The sequence below is a fragment of the Eptatretus burgeri genome, chromosome 5 (assembly GCF_056783735.1).
Source record: "Eptatretus burgeri isolate ZD-2024b chromosome 5, Ebu_testis_v1, whole genome shotgun sequence".
NCBI lineage: Eukaryota > Metazoa > Chordata > Myxini > Myxiniformes > Myxinidae > Eptatretus > Eptatretus burgeri.
In genome coordinates, this window is record NC_140965.1 from 83561877 (window position 1) to 83583623 (window position 21747).

At 44.4% G+C, this 21747-nt stretch overlaps 1 protein-coding gene and 1 long non-coding RNA gene across 3 annotated transcripts in view; one reads left to right on the forward strand and one right to left on the reverse strand.

Moving 5' to 3' along the window:
* The window catches only part of LOC147026855 (uncharacterized), a 78635-nt gene that overhangs the window by 43813 nt on the left and 13075 nt on the right, over positions 1–21747 (reverse strand). The gene's annotated exons all lie outside the window — the stretch shown is intronic.
* LOC147026856 (dorsal root ganglia homeobox protein-like) overlaps positions 12022–21747 on the forward strand; it is a 48514-nt gene continuing 38788 nt past the window's right edge. For both annotated transcript variants that reach the window (XM_085882706.1, XM_085882707.1), the window contains exons 1-2: positions 12022–12155; positions 13499–13576. In XM_085882706.1, coding sequence (XP_085738832.1) covers positions 13519–13576 — 58 coding nt within the window. In that variant the 5' untranslated portion in view covers positions 12022–12155; positions 13499–13518. The remainder of the gene's footprint in view (positions 12156–13498; positions 13577–21747) is intronic.

Consider the following 21747-nt stretch of genomic DNA (forward strand, 5'->3'; position numbering starts at 1 on the left):
CAGAAGGTTTATGAGATCGACCGGGCTACTCCTATTCGCTTAACCAAGCTGACGAACACCGCTGTTTTCCCCAAGCCCCTTCAACGCCAGAGCATACCATTGGTATGCCAAGTGTTCAATGACAAGACTGTCGCTGCTTTAAAGACCTTCAAGGATTCACTGGGCATCAGCGAAGGCACAATCATCCTCACCCAGATAATGAGCGAGTGGTTCAAGATGATGAACGTGAAAGACCATTTCTTAGCTATCCATCTGCGTGACGAATCCAGACAGCCTTGGACAGCAGACTGTAGAAGTTTCACTAGGCTGGAGCAGGCCTGCCAAATTATATCTACCTGCGCATGGCAAGGAGGTGGTGGTCGTAAGCTGAAGCTAACTCAACAAACTGCTGAAGCCTTCAATGTGTCCACACGTAATAATGTGGATGCTGCCAAATTGCTTCTGGCAGAGAAAGACTTTGACTACATTCTTCCTGCTATATTTGCAGATGAAGCCTTGGAAAAGTTTTTCGGCCAAGCCAGGCAAAGAAGTAGTGGAAACTTCTACATTGACGTAGTTGACATTATGGCTGCAGCTAAAATTGTAAATTTTCAAACACTCATTAAACATGACATTATGCCCGAATCTAGTTCTCGTGTGATTGATTGCGACAAGAACTGGACAACTTCCATAAATCCAGATGAGCGAAGTGAACTCATTGACGAGATTACTCCTCAAGACACTCAGGATCTCTTGGGGTCTGACGATGCCCTTAAGCATAAAGTAGTTTATTTGGCTGGACACCTTGTTCATAAATATGGCGATAGCACTAGTATGGAGGAGATCATTAATGATGAAGATGGAAACAAGGTGTCATCTGAGTTTCTAGATAATTTGAAGAGAGGTGGATTGAGTGTGCCAACTATGTCAACAGTCTTTTTTGGACATAATGCCAATAATTTGTATGACAAGACTAAAATGCGTTGCCGATTTCATTATGCTGAGCTGTTTTCCTCTGTAGATGCACCTTTAGCTGGTAGTAATGCTGCATGTACTACTTTAGCTAATATTCTATTGAAAGCTCATGTCCTCAATGTAAGTGACAAAGAAAAAGGTTTGGGATGCCTCAGGAGGCAAGAAAAGCTCTCCAACTAGTGATAGACATAGACATAGTTGCAATAGGCATCGTGTTGTGACATGCATATAATGTTTATGTAATACGATATATGACAATAAATATCAAAGTTTGACAGCTCTACACACTTGCATTTTATTACAATCAGCCATCTCTCACCGTTTATGAGTTAGACACAAAAACGGGCAAAAAATACCAAAATTTAGTAATTTGACCTTGAAATATGACCTTTTGACCTTGAAGATGACCTCAGGTGGTGTTGAAAATGACACTATTGAACTCGCCGTCCTCAAAAACTCCTATATGGATCCCAAGATCGTGTCTCTAGCCCTTCTCGAAGTCATTTTAGCCCCGGACTCAAGTTAATCCTTCAGACTCAAGTTACAAACCCCGAGCACGGGAGGTTCCAGTCCTTCTCTATAGGAGTCCATGGATTTAATGCAATTTCATTCCACGTGATAAGAAAACAAAAGGTGAAAATTTTGAAAGGGGGTGTTGACTTTCTAGAGGCACTGTATGTACCACTTGTGAATATCTGCAGCTGTGGAGAAACCTGGGTATGGTTTGAAACAGCAAATGCTTATCTTGTGTAGCTTTTTGGTTGCTTTATGCAGCTTTCTTTGGTTGAGAGAGCATGGAAGTTAATTTATACAGTGGGGAGAACAAGAATTTGATACACTGCCGATTTTGCAGGTTTTCCCACTTACAAAGCACGTAGAGGTCTGTAATTTTTATCATAGGTACACTTAAACTGTGAAAGACGGAATCTAAAACAAAAATCCTGAAAATCACATTGTATGATTTTTAAATAATTCATTTGCATTTTATTGCATGAATTAAGTATTTGATACATCAGAAAAACAGAACTTAATATTTGGTACAGAAACCTTGGTTTGCAATTACAGAGATCAGACGTTTCCTGCAGTTCTTAACCAGGTTTGCACAGACTGCAGCAGGGATTTTGGCCCACTCCTCCATACAGATCTTCTCCAGATACTTCAGGTTTCGGGGCTGTCACTGGGCAACACAGACTTTCAGCTCCCTCCAAAGATTTTCTATTGGGTTCAGGTCTGGACACTGGCTAGGCCACTCCAGGACCTTGAGATGCTTCTCACGGAGCCACTCCTTAGTTGCCCTGGATGTGTGTTTCGGGTCGTTGTCATACTGGAAGACTCAGCCATGCCCCATCTTCAATGCTCTTGTTGAGGGAAGGAGGTTGTTGGCCAAGATCTCGCGATACATGGCCCCATCCATCTTCCCCTCAATACGGTGCAGTCGTCCTGTCCCCTTTGCAGAAAAGCATCCCCAAAGGATGGTGTTCTTGGGGTTGTACTCATCCTTCTTCTTCCTCCAAACACGGCGAGTGGAGTTTAAACCAAAAAGCTCTATTTTGGTCTCATCAGACCACATGACCTTCTCCCATTCCTCCTCTGGATCATCCAGATGGTCATTGGCAAACTTCAGACAGGCCTGGACATGTGCTTGGCTTGAGCAGAGGGACCTTGCGTGCGCTGCAGGATTTTAATCCATGACGGCGTAGTGTGTTACTTATGGTTTTCTTTGATACTGTGGTCCCAGCTCTCTTCAGGTCATTGACCAGGTCCTGCCGTGTAGTTCTGGGCTGATCCCTCACCTTTCTCATGATCATTGAGGCTCCACGAGGTGAGATCTTGCATGGAGCCCCAGACCGAGGGAGATTGACTGTTATCTTGAACTTGTTCCATTTTCTAATAATTGTGCCAACCGTTGTTGCCTTCTCACCAAGCTGCTTGCTTATTGTCCTGTAGCCCATCCCAGCCTTGTGCAAGTCTACAATTTTGTCCCTGATGTCCTTAGACAACTCTCTGGTCTTGCCCATTGTGGAGAGGTTGGAGTCTGATTGATTGAGTGTGGACAGCTGTCTTTTATGCAGATAACGAGTTCAAACAGGTGCAGTTAATACCGGTAATGAGTGGAGAATGGGAGGGATTCTTAAAGACAAAACTAACAGGTCTGTGAGAGCTGGAATTCTTACTGGCAGGTAGGTGATGAAATAAGATGCAAATTAATTACCTAAAAATCATACAATGTGATTTTCAGGATTTTTGTGTTAGATTCTGTCTTTCACAGTTGAAGTGTACCTATGATAAAAATTTCAGACCTCTGCATGCTTTGTAAGTGGGAAAACCTGCAAAATCGGCAGTGTATCAAATTCTTATTCTCCCCACTGTATATAAATGAATGAATGAATGAATGGTTTCATTATACAAACATCACAGCCATAAAGCTGAATTGTGAATGATTTAAAAGATGAAGACAACTTTCATCATCATACCATAAGCAACATGTGAACATAATAATAAAAATGTAATAATATAATCATGACAAAGCAACATATGCATCAAACTAAAATGGTATTCATGTCATCATTTTGCTGTCTGATAATATTATAAATAGGGCATTGCAATTTTTTGGAAATGTTCAGTTCCACATTTCATTTCACAGAATCTTTCACTATGATGAAGTTGTCTGTGTAATGATAGTCTTTCAGGTAACCAGTCTGGAAATCTGATATGCAAAAAAGATGCAAAGTTTTCACAAAGTTTAACACACTGTATCTGTTGAGTGTGGAGAGTTCAGCTGGCAGGTACTTTGGGCATGATGGTAGAATTCATAGCTAGTCCCCAAGATAATCCTCAATACTCTATAATCCACAAAATCCACAATGAGCCTGGTGTTGGCGCAGTGGTAAGGGCAGCGGCTTGGGATCCAAAAGGTCCTGAGTTCAAGCCCCGTTGGGCCACTGAATTAATACACCAGGGGGTTGACTCAGCCTGTCATCCTTCCGAGGTCGGCGAAATGAGTACCAGTATACTGGGCTGGTGTATACCCCAGTTAAAATAGGTTTACCATATCCCTGTGTCGTAAGAGGTGACCAGGGTTGCGTCAGGAAGGGCATCCGGCGTAAAACATGTGCCTAATCACTATGCGGATCATACGGATGATCCGCTGTGGCGACCCCTAACGGGAGCAGCCGAAAGAAGAAGAAGAAGACTCTATAATCCACAATAAGATAATCAATAAGTAGCAACACTTCAATCATAGCTTCAGTGGCCTGCAAAAGTATTCTTGGAATTTTTTTTGTCAAGTGTGCTGATCACCTCCATTTGTTTGGTTGTTACTTGGCCAATAATTTTTATTTTTGAAAAGTATGTTGTTCGCCTCCATTTGTTACTTGGCCATTTTTTTTCTTGACATTTATTACTTGCAAAATCGAAGATTTTTCAAGTATATTGGTCAGTCAATTTTGTTACTTGGCTTGTTTGTTTGTTTGTTTGCTACTTGGGAAAAAAAAATAAACAGTAATTGCACAGTGCATTATTGAGTTGGGAAGCAAACTATTTTTGAGATCAAAAGGTCAAAGGTCAACTCAAGGTCAAACTTCTAAAATCATCAATTTTCAACTGAAAATCATCAATTTACATCCTATTAACTTAAATGTTAAACAAGATTTGCATCGTCTATTGCTGAATCGGGAAAGCAACTAATTTTGAGGTCAAAAGGTCAAAGGCCAACTCGAGGTCAAACTTCTAAAATCATCAAATTTAATCTGTAAAATCATCAATTTTCATCTGATTGACTTGATGATTAAACAGCAATTGCATAGTATGAGCTAAGCTATGATTACGATTGTCAATTTTAATCTTAATGGAATGTACAATTTGATGTATCCATGGCAACCTTTGGAGGGATGGAAGGTGGATTTTGCAAGTGTCGATGCTTCACACGACGTCTTTTTCTTGTTTGTTTGTCAATCACCTGCAGATCACAATTTTAAACCTATCTTCACATAACTTCACCAAATGGTAGAATTTGTTATAGGCAAGAAGCCTATTGTTTTTGAGATCAAAAGGTCAATAGGCCAAAGGTCAACAAATTTGTCAAATTTCTAAAATCCTCAATTTTCATCCGATTGACAAGAAATTTGAACAGGATTTTCATTTCAGCTTATTGAATTCAACTACCAATTGTTTTTGAGGTCAACATTGGCCAAAAGGTCAACATAGGCCGAATTTCTCATATTGTCCATTTTCATCCGATCGACTTGGGATTTGAAGGAGTAGCATATTTGGTCATTGAATTCAACTACCAATTCGTTTTGAGGTCAAATTTGTTTTTGGATTTCACAAGTATTGTGCCATGCATATTTTCCTTGTTTGTTTGTTTGTTTGTGAACAAAATATCTCAAAAAGCTGTGGACAGATTTGCATGAAATGTGGTGGCGAGCTTGGATATGTGACATCGCCAAAATGATTACATTTTGGTGAAGATCCGAATCCGGATCTGGATTGGAGAATTTTTTTAAAGTGATTTCTCACCATTGAGAGATAGGGCCAAAAACTACACATAGCAGGATATCTCAAAATGTTGTGGACGGATTCGGATGAAACTTGGTTAGGTGCCAAGAACAAGCCAATTAAATTATAGTTCAGGTCCAAATTCAGATCTGGCCTCTCAGTAGGATACAAAAAGTAAACAAATCAGACTGGCAGAGGTATGTGATTTACCGAGTGCCCTTCCAGTTTATTTGCTGTGACGCTGCCATTGTTAAATCATTCACATATTTCCATTACCTGATGCCACATGATTGAAGGTAATCATTGATGATAGCCAAAAAAAATGAGCGGCTCAAGATGTTTTCATCGTGGGACACCACCTGTTACTGTTGAAGATATAGAAAGTTGTCCCCTATATAGAAGATATAGAAAGGATCAAGAAAGGTCTTGCTGCTATAGTGTGTAACTTATTAATAGCTACTGTATGATCCACCGAGTCAAAGGCTTTGGCATAATCGGTCAAAAGAATGGTATAAATTGAACCAGGTTTGTCTTTACGAGCATACAGGAAATCTAACAATTGTACAAGATAATGGATTGAAGACATACCTGCACATTGCACACTTCCCAAATTGTTGAATGCCAATGCAAGGACCAATGTCGGTCATAAGCCAATGCTACACCAATAACTCTGCACCCTTCGCAAAATGATCAGTTTACGCGATTGGTATAAATTTGTCAAGCGTTGGTGTCATTTCCTTCAGTGAAGGCACGACTGTTGATTGCTTCCATTGACTGGGGTTCAAATGAAGCATTCATGATATCACACAGAGGAATGCTCAGTTCTAAAGCAAACTCACATATTAGTCTAGAAGAGGCAGAATCTGGGCCGCAACTATTACCCACTTTAGTCTTTGACAACTCTTTATTAACAGTCATATGCAGGACTTTAGGTATAGTACGAGGTGAAAAGAGACAGAAGGCTGGAATATTGTCCTTATCTAGTGGCAATGTACTGCTCTCAATTGAAACAAAATAAGAGTTAACAATATTTGAGATAGCAACAGGGTCATTGCTGTTGATGCCCAGCATATTCATTGTCAACTCATGTTGTGCGTTGGAAGTCATGAGCTTAATGTAACGGTACCATGAGTTTGGGTTATCACACTTCAAACGTTGGACGCAGTGACTATAAAACTCTTGCTTAGCGTGCTGGATATTTTGTAGAACCTTGTCCGAAGGGATTACCAGCTGGAAGGTAATCTATGAAATGCTGCTAGTTATTAGCATATAAGCTCTTTTACTTCAGTTACTATCTAAGGTTTATCCGTCACGTGGAGTCGGAGTGTCTTGGGTGGGAAATAAGTATTAATTGCAGAGAGAAACACGATGTAAAACTGCAAATTTGTCTTCGATGTCACAATTGGTGATAACATCTGTCCAATATTGATGTGTCATCCACCCACCAAAGGCACAGATATCTGATTCGTGCATTCGGTGTAAAACTTTGCGCTTTATTTCATTTTTACAAGTTGGAGATGTTTTGAATGCCAGAGAACCCTGTTATGATCACTTTGCCCAATTGGTGAAATGACCTGAATTGGAAAGTACAAGGTTTTCATATTTGTCACAATTTCGTCCAATACCAGGTTATTTCTTGTAGACTGATCAAAAACTTGGTTAAGGTTGTAGCCAGCAAGGATTGGAGTCATATTGAGGTGACTCATCTCCCATAATGATGATAAGAGCACCTGGATGGCCCAAGAGAATGTCATCAACGGCATACACGAGGAATTGTCCAAACAAATGAGCATCGACGTCGTCTGGTGGTGAGTAGATGGAAGCAACAAAAATTGAACATTTCGCCCTGGGTTATCTGTTCGGACACCATTGAGGCCATACGATCTCATGCTCTTCAGGCAGTGGGAAGTTAACAGGAGAAGCATCCATGCCAAATTTAGCAGAGAGGGCAACACTACCTCCATGATTGTTGTTTCTGCTCTTCGTTTGTAAGAATAGTGCGGTTTGATGTGACCATTTTCCACGAATTCCTCCTGGAACCAAGTCTCAATGAGGCTTCTACAGTACGTCTGAATCGTAGTCATGAACAACACAACAAAATTCATCAAATTTGTTGGTCAATGACCTAGCATTCATTCATCATGTACACCGACGGGAGCATGACTGGAGTTCGATGAGATATCACCTTTACATTATGATAACACCTGTGTCTGCATGTGGTCACTGTCTTATATGTAACGATTGATGTTGAAACTATCCCTTGTATTGGGTGTGAGTCGAGTGCTTTCCCAGCCCGTTTTAGCCATTGTTTTCGTTTCCCGTTTTTCCAGAAACGTGATATAGTACGATATGGCTGCCTCTTATGAACAAAGCATGGATTACGTAGCAAGTGTAAAGAATCAAGCTGGAAATATATTTCTCTATCTAATTGGCATTCATTATTATCTAGACGTAAGAGGTGAAGATACACCGTTGAGTACGAATAGGTGTCAATCCGAAAATCATGATGTCAGCTAAATTGAAATTATAGATGATTTACAATGGAGTTATTGAAGAACAGAACTAACTATAATAACAAAAGGGGTTAAGGTACGTCACAATCGAGATGGAGTCATGCGAGAGAGCATGTGAGAGTAGCCACCAGGTGCTGCACAGCGCTTCTCTTCGCCAAGATCCCTGAGATGTCAAACCATAAACTGTATATTCAATGAAAGGAGCACACCAACGTCACATATGACGTGACACTGAGGTCGTGCACATCAATTATTCCAACACATCACCTACAAGCTAGAATGGCATCCGTGTGGCACTCAGTTCTTTGAAGACTGAGGTTTATGCCATTATGATCACAAGTAAATGAAAGCAGAGCCGCCAATCTAGATTGCGCCATTAGTATGGGCTCGTCAGGACCACATACTCCCAAGCCGTTGATTCGTCACCATACCGAGCTGGTCCGCTTGACTCACTTGACCTGTAATGACTGGGATGGTGGAACGGCACAAGTTACGACAATGGCAACGCTGGAATGTCGAATTTTTGGCTGAAACACTGGTGAGGTGAAGTGGTTTGAGAATGGGATTTGGAAATGAAGCATGAGAATGGTGATTCAGTACGGGTGTCGGAAAATGAGGGTTTGAGGATGAGGTTTGAACATGGAGTTGGAGAATGAAGGTTTGGGAATGAGGAAGACAACAACGGGGAATGTTCTAACTACAATCACAATGCATATCCCTGTCTCCTGATACGATGGGATAGGTAACTGAACTAAACAGAATCACTGTGGAAATATCTAAACCCCAGGGTCCTTTTATGTGGTCTTCCCAAATCCATGGGTATATATATATATATATATATATATATATATATATATATATATATATATATATATATATATATATATATATATATATATATATATATATATGTATATATATATATATAATCTTTGGATAGATTCCTGGAATCCCTGGGTGGTGGTGGGTAGAGTGAGATGTGGTTAAGGTTCAACTGTATGCAACAGGAGGTCCTCCAGACAGGGAGTGTAGCATGAGTTAAAGCACTTTAATTGAAATGATGGTAATTGTAACAATCCTCTGCTAGTTTCACGATACTGTTCGCATTGCTTGTCGACATTTACACTGGTTTCTCAGCCCTATGCAGGCCCGAATGGGTGCACCACATCCTGTGATCCCAAATGCAGAAGGGCTAAAGTCACATGAAGACCACAAGAAAAGCTTCCCAAGTGGGTTCTTTCCCACAGACATTGCGATAGACGATCGGAAAGTTTTCAATGACCACGGTGGGTCCCGGGGTCATTATGGGGGCACAGAATAATGTGTCCGCACTCGAGGGGCCTCTCAGACCCAGGATGCCTCAAAGCTGCACCAGGCAGCAGGCGAGACGTTGGGATTTAATTAGAAAGCCGAGTAATCAGCAGCTCGACCGGGTTTGTTGGAGGCGCGGGACAACCCACCCACCCCACAGATCTCCAACTACAAACGGGTTGCGCGTTTCATTTGCTGCAGACGCGCTTCATGAATTAATTAGAGCCATTTAATAACGAAAACGTGCCTCCACCACCGCTCGGAATCGCTAATTGTTCGAGGCCTGGGTGGGAGAGCGGGAGAGGAAGGGAAAACCCACATAGGAGTCAGGATCCCCAACCCAGTGGACCTGAAATCAGAAATGGAGATCGAGATCATCCTACTCCTCCATCCCCACCTCTCCCCTCGATTAATCGAGAACACTAGATCGACACCTCTCACCTACCCCTCCCCCCTCCCTTACGTAGATCAGGACAGAACATCCTGTAAACCTCCTCCGACGCCCCCAAGATCACACAAAGTGAAGACTCTCACCTTCTCTTTCCTCCATCATTTGGGAAAACCCAACTAGTTCATCTTCACGGCCACCGCACGATTGTTTGATCTTCACATCACTTGGGACCAGAAAGCAAGGCCCTTATCGGTATTGCCGACTCCGAGGCTTAATTGGCCCCATCAGGAACCTCGGACAGGAGCAATGACGTCAAATTCAGTGGGATAGTGACGTCATACCGATGCATTCTTGTGTTCTCGTGCTTAGTGCGTTGTTTATCTTGGAATCGGCCTGATGTTTATTTTGACACCATCACCCCCTTTCGTATTGTGAAATGGAACCTTTTTAACCCGTGTCTGTGCTGTTTGACCCACACAATCAGACTCTCCCAAATATTCCATCACCGCATCTGGGATCCAGAATTTGAGGCAACGTGACCCCCTACCCCTCTCCTCTCCCCCCCCCACACACGCACTCCCACGACCACAAACCACATTCCTCCCTCCCCCCAACACATCACCTTCATCCTGCCCCCGCCTCCTCGCCCCCACACATCACTTCCCCCCCACACTCACTCTCCACGACCACAAACCACATTCCTCCCTCCCCCAACACATCACCTTCATCCTGCCCCCGCCTCCTCGCCCCCACACATCACTTCCCCCCCACACATCACCTCCCCCCACACGCACTCTCCACGACCACAAACCACATTCCTCCCTCCCCAAACGAACTACCTTCCTCCCTCCCCCAAACACACTACCTTCCTCCCTCCCCCAACACACTACCTTCCTCCCTCCCCCAACACACTACCTTCCTCCCTCCCCCCAACACATCACCTTCCTCCCTCCCCCCAACACATCACCTTCCTCCCTCCCCCCAAATACACTACCTTCCTCCTGCCCCCACCTCCCCTCCACACCACCTTCCTCCCCCTCCCAACACATCACCTTCCTCCCTCCCCTCCCCCAACACACTACTTTCCTCCTGCACCCACCTCCCCCCACACATCACCTTCCTCCCCCTCCCACACACATCACCTCCCCCCACACACACATCACCTCCCCCCACACACACACATCACCTCCCCCCCACACACACACACATCAGCTCCCACCTCCCCCTCACATATCACCTCCCCACATCACCTTCCTCCTGCCCCCCACCTCCCACCACACCACCTACCTCCCCCCCACACACATCACCTCCCCCCCACACACACACACATCAGCTCCCACCTCCCCCACACACATCACCTCCCCCTCACATATCACCTCCCCGCCTCCCCTCCACACATCACCTTCCTCCTGCCCCCGCCTCCCACCACACACCACCTTCCTCCCTCCCCTCCCCCAACACACTACTTTCCTCCTGCACCCACCTCCCACCCCACACATCACCTTCCTCCCCCCACACACATCACCTCCACCCCCACACACACCACCTCCCCCCCACACACACCACCTCCCCCCCCACACACACACACACACATCAGCTCCCACCTCCCCCCACACACATCACCTCCCCTCACATATCACCTCCCCACATCACCTTCCTCCTGCCCCCCGCCTCCCACCACACACCACCTTCCTCCCCCCACACACATCACCTCCCCCACACACATCACCTCCCCCCCCCCACACACACACACACACACACACACACACACACACACACACACATCAGCTCCCACCTCCCCCCACACACATCACCTCCCCTCACATATCACCTCCCCGCATCACCTTCCTCCTGCCCCCCACCACACACCACCTTCCTCCCCCCCTCCACACCACTTACCTCCCCCCTCCACACCACCTTCCTCCCCCCCCCCCCCAACACATCACCTTCATCCCGCCCACATATCAGGGCAAATTACCGTTAACGTGGTTACGGCTTGGCGGTAATGAGTGCGTCTTGGATCGAGTTTGTTTCAACCTTGATAACCCCCATCCTCCCCCACCTCACCCCTCCCCACCTCCTTATTAAATTGTAAAACCTGATAATGGTAATGATAATGGTTTTGCCGAGTGACCCGAGGGACGAGGACCTCGGGGGGTTTCAACCGGTCTATAGGTGATTGTGTGTTCCCTCGTGACATACTGTATGTATTTATTACACGGTACCAAGGGGAGGGGAGTAAAGTGGGGTAGAGGGGGGTAAAGAAGTCGGGTGGGGGTGGGGGGGGATGATGTTGAGTGGGAGGGACAGGCCATGAAAAGTCAAGGAGGGATGGGAATAATATGATGATTATTGGTTTAAAAGTCCATTAACGCGCGGGGGGTGGAACCCCGGGACTTGAGCGCTGTGCCCTTTATAAGGCCGGACGAGGGAACTGGAAGCTTTTTGCAGCAGCTGCTGTGTCTGCGAGCCGTGTGCAGGGCTTGGCGGTGAGTAAGGAGATCTCGGTGAGCAGTGAGTGCGGCGATCTGCGGGTTTATCTCTTGCCATGTATTGTACCAAAGCACGTGCTTGCAAGCCGCGCCGAGCGCTCACGCATCGGGTCCGGAGAGTGGCTGAGCGTACTGAGAGCGAGGCCGAAACGAGGCACGGCGCAGCACGCTCACGCTAACAGCCGTGGTCACGGCTCGACTCGTAGTGGAAAGGCATCGTGAGAAAGCATTGCATCTGCCAGCTTGTTATATTTGTACTTTATAGAGTCACCTCGGCCGGTGCCCCTTGGGTTACGGCGCTCCCGGTCGTCTTCGAACTTCAGTGCCGGCATATCCCGGATTCGGACGATTGGGCCACGTGGTTCGCTCAGGTCGGCGTTTCGAGCACACTCGGGCAGTTTGTGAGTGGCGGAGGAAACGCGCCAGCCGGGTTCGCTGGCCTAGTCAGAGGGGGACGAACAAACACATCGCGGTTTCCTCGGGACGGTCTTGCGTTCGTCCACCCGCGGACATCCTGATGAGAGAGATCTGGGGTCTGTCAATGTACCCGGACTTGGATGAGCTGGGACGTATTGTCAATGCGGATCTGAACGCAGGGGGGTGGACACTATCGATCATTACCCCCCCCCCTCCCCCCCCCACAACCCCTTTACAGTGATCACGAACCCCATTTCCTGGATAGATGTGTAACCATCCAAACATCCATCACGAACAGTAGAGACCCGACCATTGGTCACGAATTCCCCCCTCCCCCTCCTAATCGATCATGAACCCGCATCCCACCCACTGCATCAACCACGAATCCCCTCCACCCATCTCCCCCACATCCATAACGGACAATAGAGCCCCGACCATCGAAAAGGACTCCACCAATTGATCATGAACCCTTCCCCCCACATCGATTTTCAACCTCAAACTTCCCCTCTTACATTGATCATGAACACCCCCCTCCCTCATCAATCTTCACCCCTTCCCCATGAATCTTGAACACCCCTCCCTCATCAATTTTGACCCCTTCCACCACGATTCTTGAACCCACCCTCCCACACAACATCGATCACAAACCACCTCTACGCAGGATAGATCACAACATCCCCCCCACCCTCCGGATCGGTCACCAACCCCCCACCCCCACATTTTCATCTCTGGGATCAATCCCGAACCCTTCATCCCCACATCGATCCCAGCAAGAACGTAGATTTTTGCATTCATTTATTTGTGTTTTTCAGCCGATTGAACCCCACGACCCCCACGCTGACCCACACTGACCCACCCGTCCGCTTCTCGGACTCTGAATTGAGAACTTGATATGTAGACGGAATCCTGACGTTTTCCCGCAGGCACCGAACAACCTCCAGACATGTTCTACTACCCGTGTACGACCCAACTGGAAAATGAGTGTCAATGTCCAAGCTCGAGTGAGTACCTCCGCTCGGCTCTTTAAAATCCTCCGGTATGTCCACAAATTACCGTACCAAATTGAAACCCATTCAATAAGATCATTAAATCGAAGCAGTGATGCGGGTTGCTGCACGTGAAATAGCATTTCTCCAAATTTTATTCCAAGTATTTGTTAAGATCCGAATCCGAAAGAACTTGTGAGGACAACTCTGGAACGACCCACCAACAAGTTCAACATCCTCAGCACTTTCTGCTGTCTGGTCTAGCTGCCCCCCTTCCTCTGCAGGATGCTTGGAGTCTCCACAAACTTTTTGCGCCACTCACGATTCGTTTTACTTGATGGTGCTTTCCATCGGTCGTCCTGAAGCTTCGCTGAACCTCTGTAGCTGATTTGGTCTCCATAGACCAGGAAACACACTGTGCTCTTTATTGTGGGGATGCCATTTGCAGTTAATGTGACGTCGTCACTTGTCATCGGAGACACCTGGGACCGAAAATGAAAAGTCAATAAAACCGTGAGAAATGTTCTTTCACGTGCAGCAAAGCACTCATCGTCTCACATGTTATTTATTTATTTAATACATTTTGAATTTGGAATGGTAATTTGTGTCTCCCTGTATCTCTCTTGACATTGTGAACTCTTCAACAGAGGTTGTAATTTCATAACGAAGTTGATCACTGGTTTTACAATGAATAACAATGATTATATTTAAATAATACTGACTGTCATGACATAATGCGGACTCAGGGTCAATAACTGTGACAATCATTACGTTACACTAGGCTTGATTCGCACTAAAGTCGACCAGGAAGCTTTAGCATCTTAAGTTATCCAAGAGTTCAAAGGTTAAGCCAATGGTCCAATTTGCTTGTAGTGCATATCTCAGCCTGGGATTCGAACCTTGTTTCCCCAACTTGGCATCAAATTGGTACTGCATGTGTGATTATGTGGTTTCACATTCGAAACTTGCTCTCAGAAGCCGTTCGAATAGTCCAATTACCTCGTACAGGTGTGATAGTCCTCCAGAGGTTATGTTTGCACCTCGATTATCGGCTTTTGATGGCATCATCGATTATTAACTGCCGATTGGAAAGGCGCAAATGGAAACAATCTGAGGAACAGCCGTTTATAACAGACGAGCTTAATCATGCATTCCGTGCAAACTTTCATTCCCCCCCCACCTCACCCAAAAAATTAAAACCCAATCTCTTTAAGATGACTTGACGGTTTGTGTCGAGGTGACGTTCACGGCTCGTGTCGAGGTACAGGTGTAAAAGTTGTAAAACTCCGAACGTGTACGGTTCGTCCATCTCCGTGGAGAAATTGGTTGTTCTTCTACTGTGACGTCATAGATGAGCCCTCAGGCTACCAACGCACGGCCATCGATCTGTATTGTTCGGGGACTCGGACCGACACGCCGCGACTTGTCAAAATATTTGGGGCTTTTGATTTCGACTTGCGGTGACCACGGGTAGCCCCCACCCCCACCACCCTCATTGCCTCTCCAACCCATCCGCCGTGCATTATTGATACGCTAATGCCGTGTCTGTCAATAGCCATCGATTTTCCATTTGCTTTTGCGCCATTATTGGGCAGTGCGGAGAGCGCAGCCGCTGAACTTTGCACTCAGCAACACAAGCTGTGTGGTACGGGAGGAAGGGCTCTCAATGTGCAGCTTGACGTCTCATATGGATGTCTTTCTGAACCAAACGTACATGCGCATATGCATGTCCGGCGTCATGATAACAGTTTTGAGCCGACAGGAGAGGAACCACTATTTTATGTTCCTGGGTGCCATCACTTTGAATAAGCTACGTGACGGGGATTTTTATTGTTGAAGAAGGTCTTCCTGCAGGAGTTCCACCTCGTAATATTTCTTACTCAGGGATTTACCAAAACAAGTTTTATCACACTTTGTGGACATTGAAAACATTTATTTAACAACTTTCTTTTGCTTAGTTATGCCCCAAGTTTTCCTTTTGGAGGGAGGGAAGTCGACATGATTCACTGGTAGTCCAGGATGTTTTGTGTCCAAACTTTGACTCAGTTCTCAAGTCTTCAAACTAGCATCGTCAGGACGTCATCGTAGAAGGTACATTGAGGACGGAATGTATCATTGGGAAATGATTTTCTTTCTGCAAATCACCCATGTGAACCTTGGTTACTGGAGATATATCTAAAAAAAAAATACATCCGCTTTTGCTGTAATAACGTCATGATTATACTGTAAAATGATTTAGGAAAAATCTGACCTTCGCTTAACGAGAACTCGAGTTTGGAGGTGGTCACCTCATATGTGCCCCAAAATGAAAACTTGCCGACACTACTACGACCCAAAGTCAATTATCAAGTGGTTGAGCAGTACATGTTCTGACATGTTCGCTCAAATGTTATCCATAAGTGCAGTATTGTACAAGGTTCTACGTGTCCATGGCAATGCTTCCATATAAAGTCAATGGTCCTGAAATTGTCCTTTCATGAGATGTGTTGTGCATACAAGAGCTGATGAAACTGCTTTGGGAGCAATAAAATTGGATTGGAAATCAAATCAGTGCTCGTTACAGGGACTGTACTTTCAATTAAAAGCAAAGCCACTGCCGCAAGTACATTGGCGAACAGAAAAGCACACATTAACAGTGGCGTTTCACCATTTCTTTACTAGCCAGAGATAAGTTACACTTCCGAGTGAGCTATGCTTTTACTTTTCAGATAGGCATACCTTAACGTGCCAGCTGTGCATTTAAAAATAGGTATCTACACCTTTATAAGATGCAGCTACACATTTAATAGCGCCAGCTATGCCTTTCCAATTGTCAGATATACCTTTCCAATGGGCATCGACACATTTACATCAGGAATATACACCTTTCCAATCGGCATCTACGCATTCACAATAGGTATTTATGCCTTTACAATAAGCATCTACACCTTTTGCAATAGGAATCTATGCCGATACAATGGGCAGCTGCGTCTTTCCAATAGGTAGGTACACCTTTGCAATAGCCAGCTTCTTCTTTGCAATAGAAACAACTCCTTTGCAATACCAGGTGCATTGATTCAGCCTGTCATCCTTCCGAGGTCGGCAAAATGAGTACCAGCTTCCTGGTAACAGGGGCATTGCATCAGTGGCATAGCTGCGCTTCAAGAAAATGATGCAGCCAAGCAGCCACTGGCTGCATATGAATAATTAATTAAATAAACCTATGCAATAGCCAGCGCAAGGCTGTGGGGTAGCATCATTGGCTGAGAGTGTGGCTGTGCCGCTGATGCAGTGCCCTCTGTAGGGATTCACAATTTGTTCATGGTGCCAGCGATAGCTTGCCGACTCTTTGCGAAGGACACCATCGGATCTTTAATGTCCACCAACTAATCTGCCAAACGGGACACTCAGTTTATCCTTGGATGGGCAAACACAATGATGAATCACCCTGCCTGTGAAACACCAGGATCACCGTTTATAGCTGGTTCGATATTCAAACCCAGGTTAGACAGTAAAGGGCCAGTGTGCATACCTCTGGGCCATCCTGCCATCCTTATAGCAACGACAACATTTTTATATAGTTGGCTGCTCCTATACTTCGGCAGCTACAGCTACCCATTCACTGTCGGCTACCCATTTTCTGGTGAGCAATAAAGGTACGAGTAAGCTCAACTTTGTCCGTACCTCGTTCAACCCTCTTGCTTGATTACAGTGACAGTCAATAAGTGAAGGGAAGTAATTCCGAGAAACAGTTCATCTGGACACTTAATGTTTAAACGTTATGCTGCTGTCACGGATGGCATCCTAGGCCATCATTGCCGAGTCCGCTTGGTTGCGAACTGTCCTTTACACAGGTCATCATTGCACAAAAGGACCGGCACACACAATGGGATACTATTACTCACGCCGTTTACAAATGTCCCCCCAAAATCCAAGTACCTCAACATGCAGTCCTCCTTAAGACACGTTTGATGCGTGTCAAAGGTTTGAAGTAACGTTTTTAGAGTGTTGACAATTGACTTGCATCTGATTACAATCACAACCTTCAATTAATTATCGACACTTTCAGATCTTGCACCTTGTTCTTCCCCCACCCCACTTTTGATGGTTTACTGCAATATCATTACAATTATCTCAAATTAGTGGACTGCTCTGTTCTTTTCTTGTGTATGGGAGCTTGGCTGCCAGGTAGCTATCATTTCTTGGAGTGTGGCAGTGCCGGTGATGCTGTGCCCCTCTGCCAGTACACTGGTACTCATTTCGCCGACTTGGGAAGGGTGACTGGCTGAGTCGACCCCACCTGGTATTAATTCAGCAGCCAACGAGGTTCGAACTCAGGACCCTAGGTTCCTAAGCCAACCACCCTAGCCGCTAAACCAACACCAGGCATTATTGGACTTACTACTGCACACAATGGCGATTGAGTGGTGCTAAAATAAATAAAACCAGAGTGGTGTCAAAGCCACCCAATGCTCGCCTGCTTATACATTTATCGTTTTTAGCTCGTTAAAAGACTAGTCTAATAATATTTTTTATAAAGTATTGCAGTGAAGTCTGATCCAAATAATTTTAAAGCAATATATGTATTGGTATATTGTAATCAGTAAAAAATAGTGTGGTAGATAAAAACATGAGAAAGGAAATAACTTGCACCAAAAACTTTAACATTTTCATGCTCACGCTGACGCTGACGCTCACGCCGGGGGTATCGCTATAGCTCTCTGTTCTTCGAACAGGCGAGCTAATAAAAAAACATTACCAGATTTGAAACTTTTATCAATCCGAGACTTTCAAAATTGCGTAATTCTGCCCCAGAATGCTCGATGTGCATGCACAGAAACCCCCAGGAAACGGTGTTGTTCAGGGCAACATAAAGTCCATCGTGCATGCGTGCGTAGATTAGGATTGTTACCTAAAATGGCTCAAAAAGCTTCTAAAAATAAGCCAAAAATACTTGTAAACGTACCTGCCAGAAAAGGGAGTGCCTATGAACAACGAAAGAATTATATTATAGAACTTTCTGAACTCATCCAAAAAGCTGATAGCTTGCAGCCCACCGTATTGCAAAACTCCCAAAAACGTCAACCGGTGCAAGACTTGAAGGTTTGAAGACAGGCGCGTTCTACCCAAACTTTCTCCCATCACTTCCAGTGAGTGGACTTTGAACCTTACGGGATTACCTTGTGTGAACATGACATAGCAGTAGTAGTTATTATTGTAGTAATAGTAGTAGTAGTTATTCCAGAAATCAGTTTTTGTAATTTATTTCCAATTTATGATAAATATTTACCAAAAGTTTGCCTGTTTGTGTTCCTATCTGAACCAATGATTCATGATTTAGGGAACCCAGGTTGAAATCCCATATACCATGTGTATGCTCATTAAGTCTACCAATGTCCTTGTAATTCACTTTAAGGTATCATGATGTCCCTTAACATCTTTGTCCTGTGTTTGATGTACGTACAAACTCTTTCACAAGCCTTATGTCACTATCAAGAATAAAAAAGGATTTTTTCTTTTGGCTATTTATCAATTTTTTGGTAACATAGAAACTAGAAGGGCACTTGGTGGAGTGCATTCCTTTGTCAGGCTGATTAGTTTACGTTTTATATCCCACTGATAGGCCAGATCTGGATTCAGATCTAAACCAAAATTCAATCTGCTTGTTCTCATCACCAAACAAACTCATCCACCAAGTTTTGTCAGAATCCGTCCAAAACTTTATGAGATATCGTGCTAGATACCATTTTAGCCCAAATCACTCAATGGTGAAGAATCACTTTAAAGTTCTCAGATCCAGATCCGGATCCGGATCTTGACCAAAAAAAATAATAATTCCATCCATATCACATACCCAACCTGTCCACCAAATTTCGTCGGAATCCGTCCGCAACATTTTGAGATATCCTGTTCACAAACAGAAAAACAAACAGACAAACAGGGGTGAAAAGAAAACCTCCATCCACCTTCGGTGGCAGAGGTAACAAGTGCCAAGCACTAGAAGGAGGGGGTCCACATGCTGCGTCTGCATCATTTTCAAAATAACACGCACAACTAACCCCTACCCCTTTTGCAAAACCTCCAATGGGGCCTACACTATCCTTGGAAAGTTTAGTTACGATCAATTAAAACAATTAGATTACTCTTCTCCTCCTTTAACCTCCCTTTTTAAATCTAGAAAATGCATTAAAGCTAATAAGTTCATATTTTTCTTCATTAACCCCCCATGGGGCAACACTATCACTACCAAGTTTGGTGTCGATAACTCAAGCCGTGAGAGAGATCCCACCTCCCCCTATTCTAAATCCCTCCTGAATTGAAAAATCTATAAAAGCAAATATTTTAATTTTTTCATTATAAATCCTCTATGGGACCCCCATTATGCAAACCACGTTTGGTCGCACTACAGCTAATAGAGCTGACGTAAATAGCCAAACCCCGATAGAGAGAATCCCCCCTTCATAATCCCCTCCCCCCCCGATAATTACTGCCCCCCCCTCCTAATCTTTCTCCTCATTATGTGTGCTAAATTTGGTTGCTGTCATTTAACCCATTGCAAAGATCCTTCCCAATTCCCCCCAAAATAACCACCCATCCCCAATAACACTCTTAATGGGGCCCACATTATGTCTGTCAAGATTGGTTTCTTTCTCAAGATATACAAGATACAAGGGAATGGACAGACAGACAAAACAGATAATTGGAGTGTGACAATGAGGGAAGCTTTGCCTGATAAAAGACTGGTTATCAATCACCCCGCACATGGACAAATTTGTCGTCATTTTTGACCTTTGGGCTGAAGTAGCGTTGCATTGCATGTATCACCAACTCCAATGTGTCACATGTGCGAATGTTTTCCAGTTCCAAGAAATAATTGAATAAACAAGTGCACACCTGCAAAAGAGAAGGTAGACATAGTACCACCATAAGAATGTTGCATGAAGCATGTGAGAGGGTAGCGGAAAGGATTTGAAGATGGAGAGATGATGGTTGGAGGAAACCATTAATAGCGCTTCAATTTTGTTCTAAAGGAGTTTAGTGTCCCAAGGGGTAGTGTGGATAAGAGAAGAGATGTCTGGGTAATGGTGCATTTGGTGGGGTGAGGGGTGAGGGGGTGACAAGGTGTTTAGTGCAAAAACTGCAATGCAACAGCCTTGTGTTTCAATTGCCTGTACGAGTGCCTATAGGTTTGAATCCTTTAAGAAATCGATGCTTTTCATTCACAGTCCTTTGAAAAATTTTAAAACCGTTAACGAAACAATCGCCCTTATTTGATACATGTTTACATTGATCGATGATCTTATCAATGAACTCTCAAAAGAGGCCATCAGCGTGTACACAAATATGGTGTAACTTAGGACATCCATCCCCCACCGCCCTCCTTTGCGTTGCTACCATCTATTTATTATGAGCCTGGGGATATGTCATTGTAGTTTGCTTCCTGTTAAGTTTGCAACTACGTATGATAAAAAAAATTCTACCTTCGAAATTACTTCCTTGTGTGGGAACTTAGCAGGGTGAAACATTAAGATTCCAGGGAAGGATGAAACTTGTAATTGTTGCTGCAGTTTTGAATTAATTACTTAGTGTGGGAACTAAAGTTGTTAAACTTTGCATATTGTGCCACTGTCCTCTATGCAAACAACTGTGTTCATTTTGGTGAAAGACTTTCCCATTTGGCCATCGTGGAGGAACATCCATTGAGGAGGAACATCCATCGTTTAGGACCACAGTCATGGGCAAGACTCCACGGAATTGCAACATGCTTCATGTACAGTCCATTATTACGAACCAGTGAAAACTGAACAAAATTGGAGGAAATTTAGCAGCGTAGCTGATCTCCCCTTGTCATCCATGGAATACAGGCAGCTATGAAACGATGGTAATATCCTGGCAAAGAGTTGTAGTGGGGCAGATAACAGCAATTTTTGAGAGGAATCGTGCAAATGATGATACAATCATCTGCCTGATTGGCCATTTGAAAATCCAAATTTTGAAAAATTTGAAAAAAAAAAAAAAAAAAAAACTTCAAAAAAGTCAAGATCACGAATCAATGTTGGATGCCTGGCTGAGATTGGTGAATGTTTCAGAAACATCATCAAAGACGTTCCAAGTCTGCCATGCAGTTTTCTTCCCTTTACCGCGGAAGGCAGACACGACGTCACATCCAGTGAACGCATGGAAGTATGGGATCCCTCTTGCTTTTT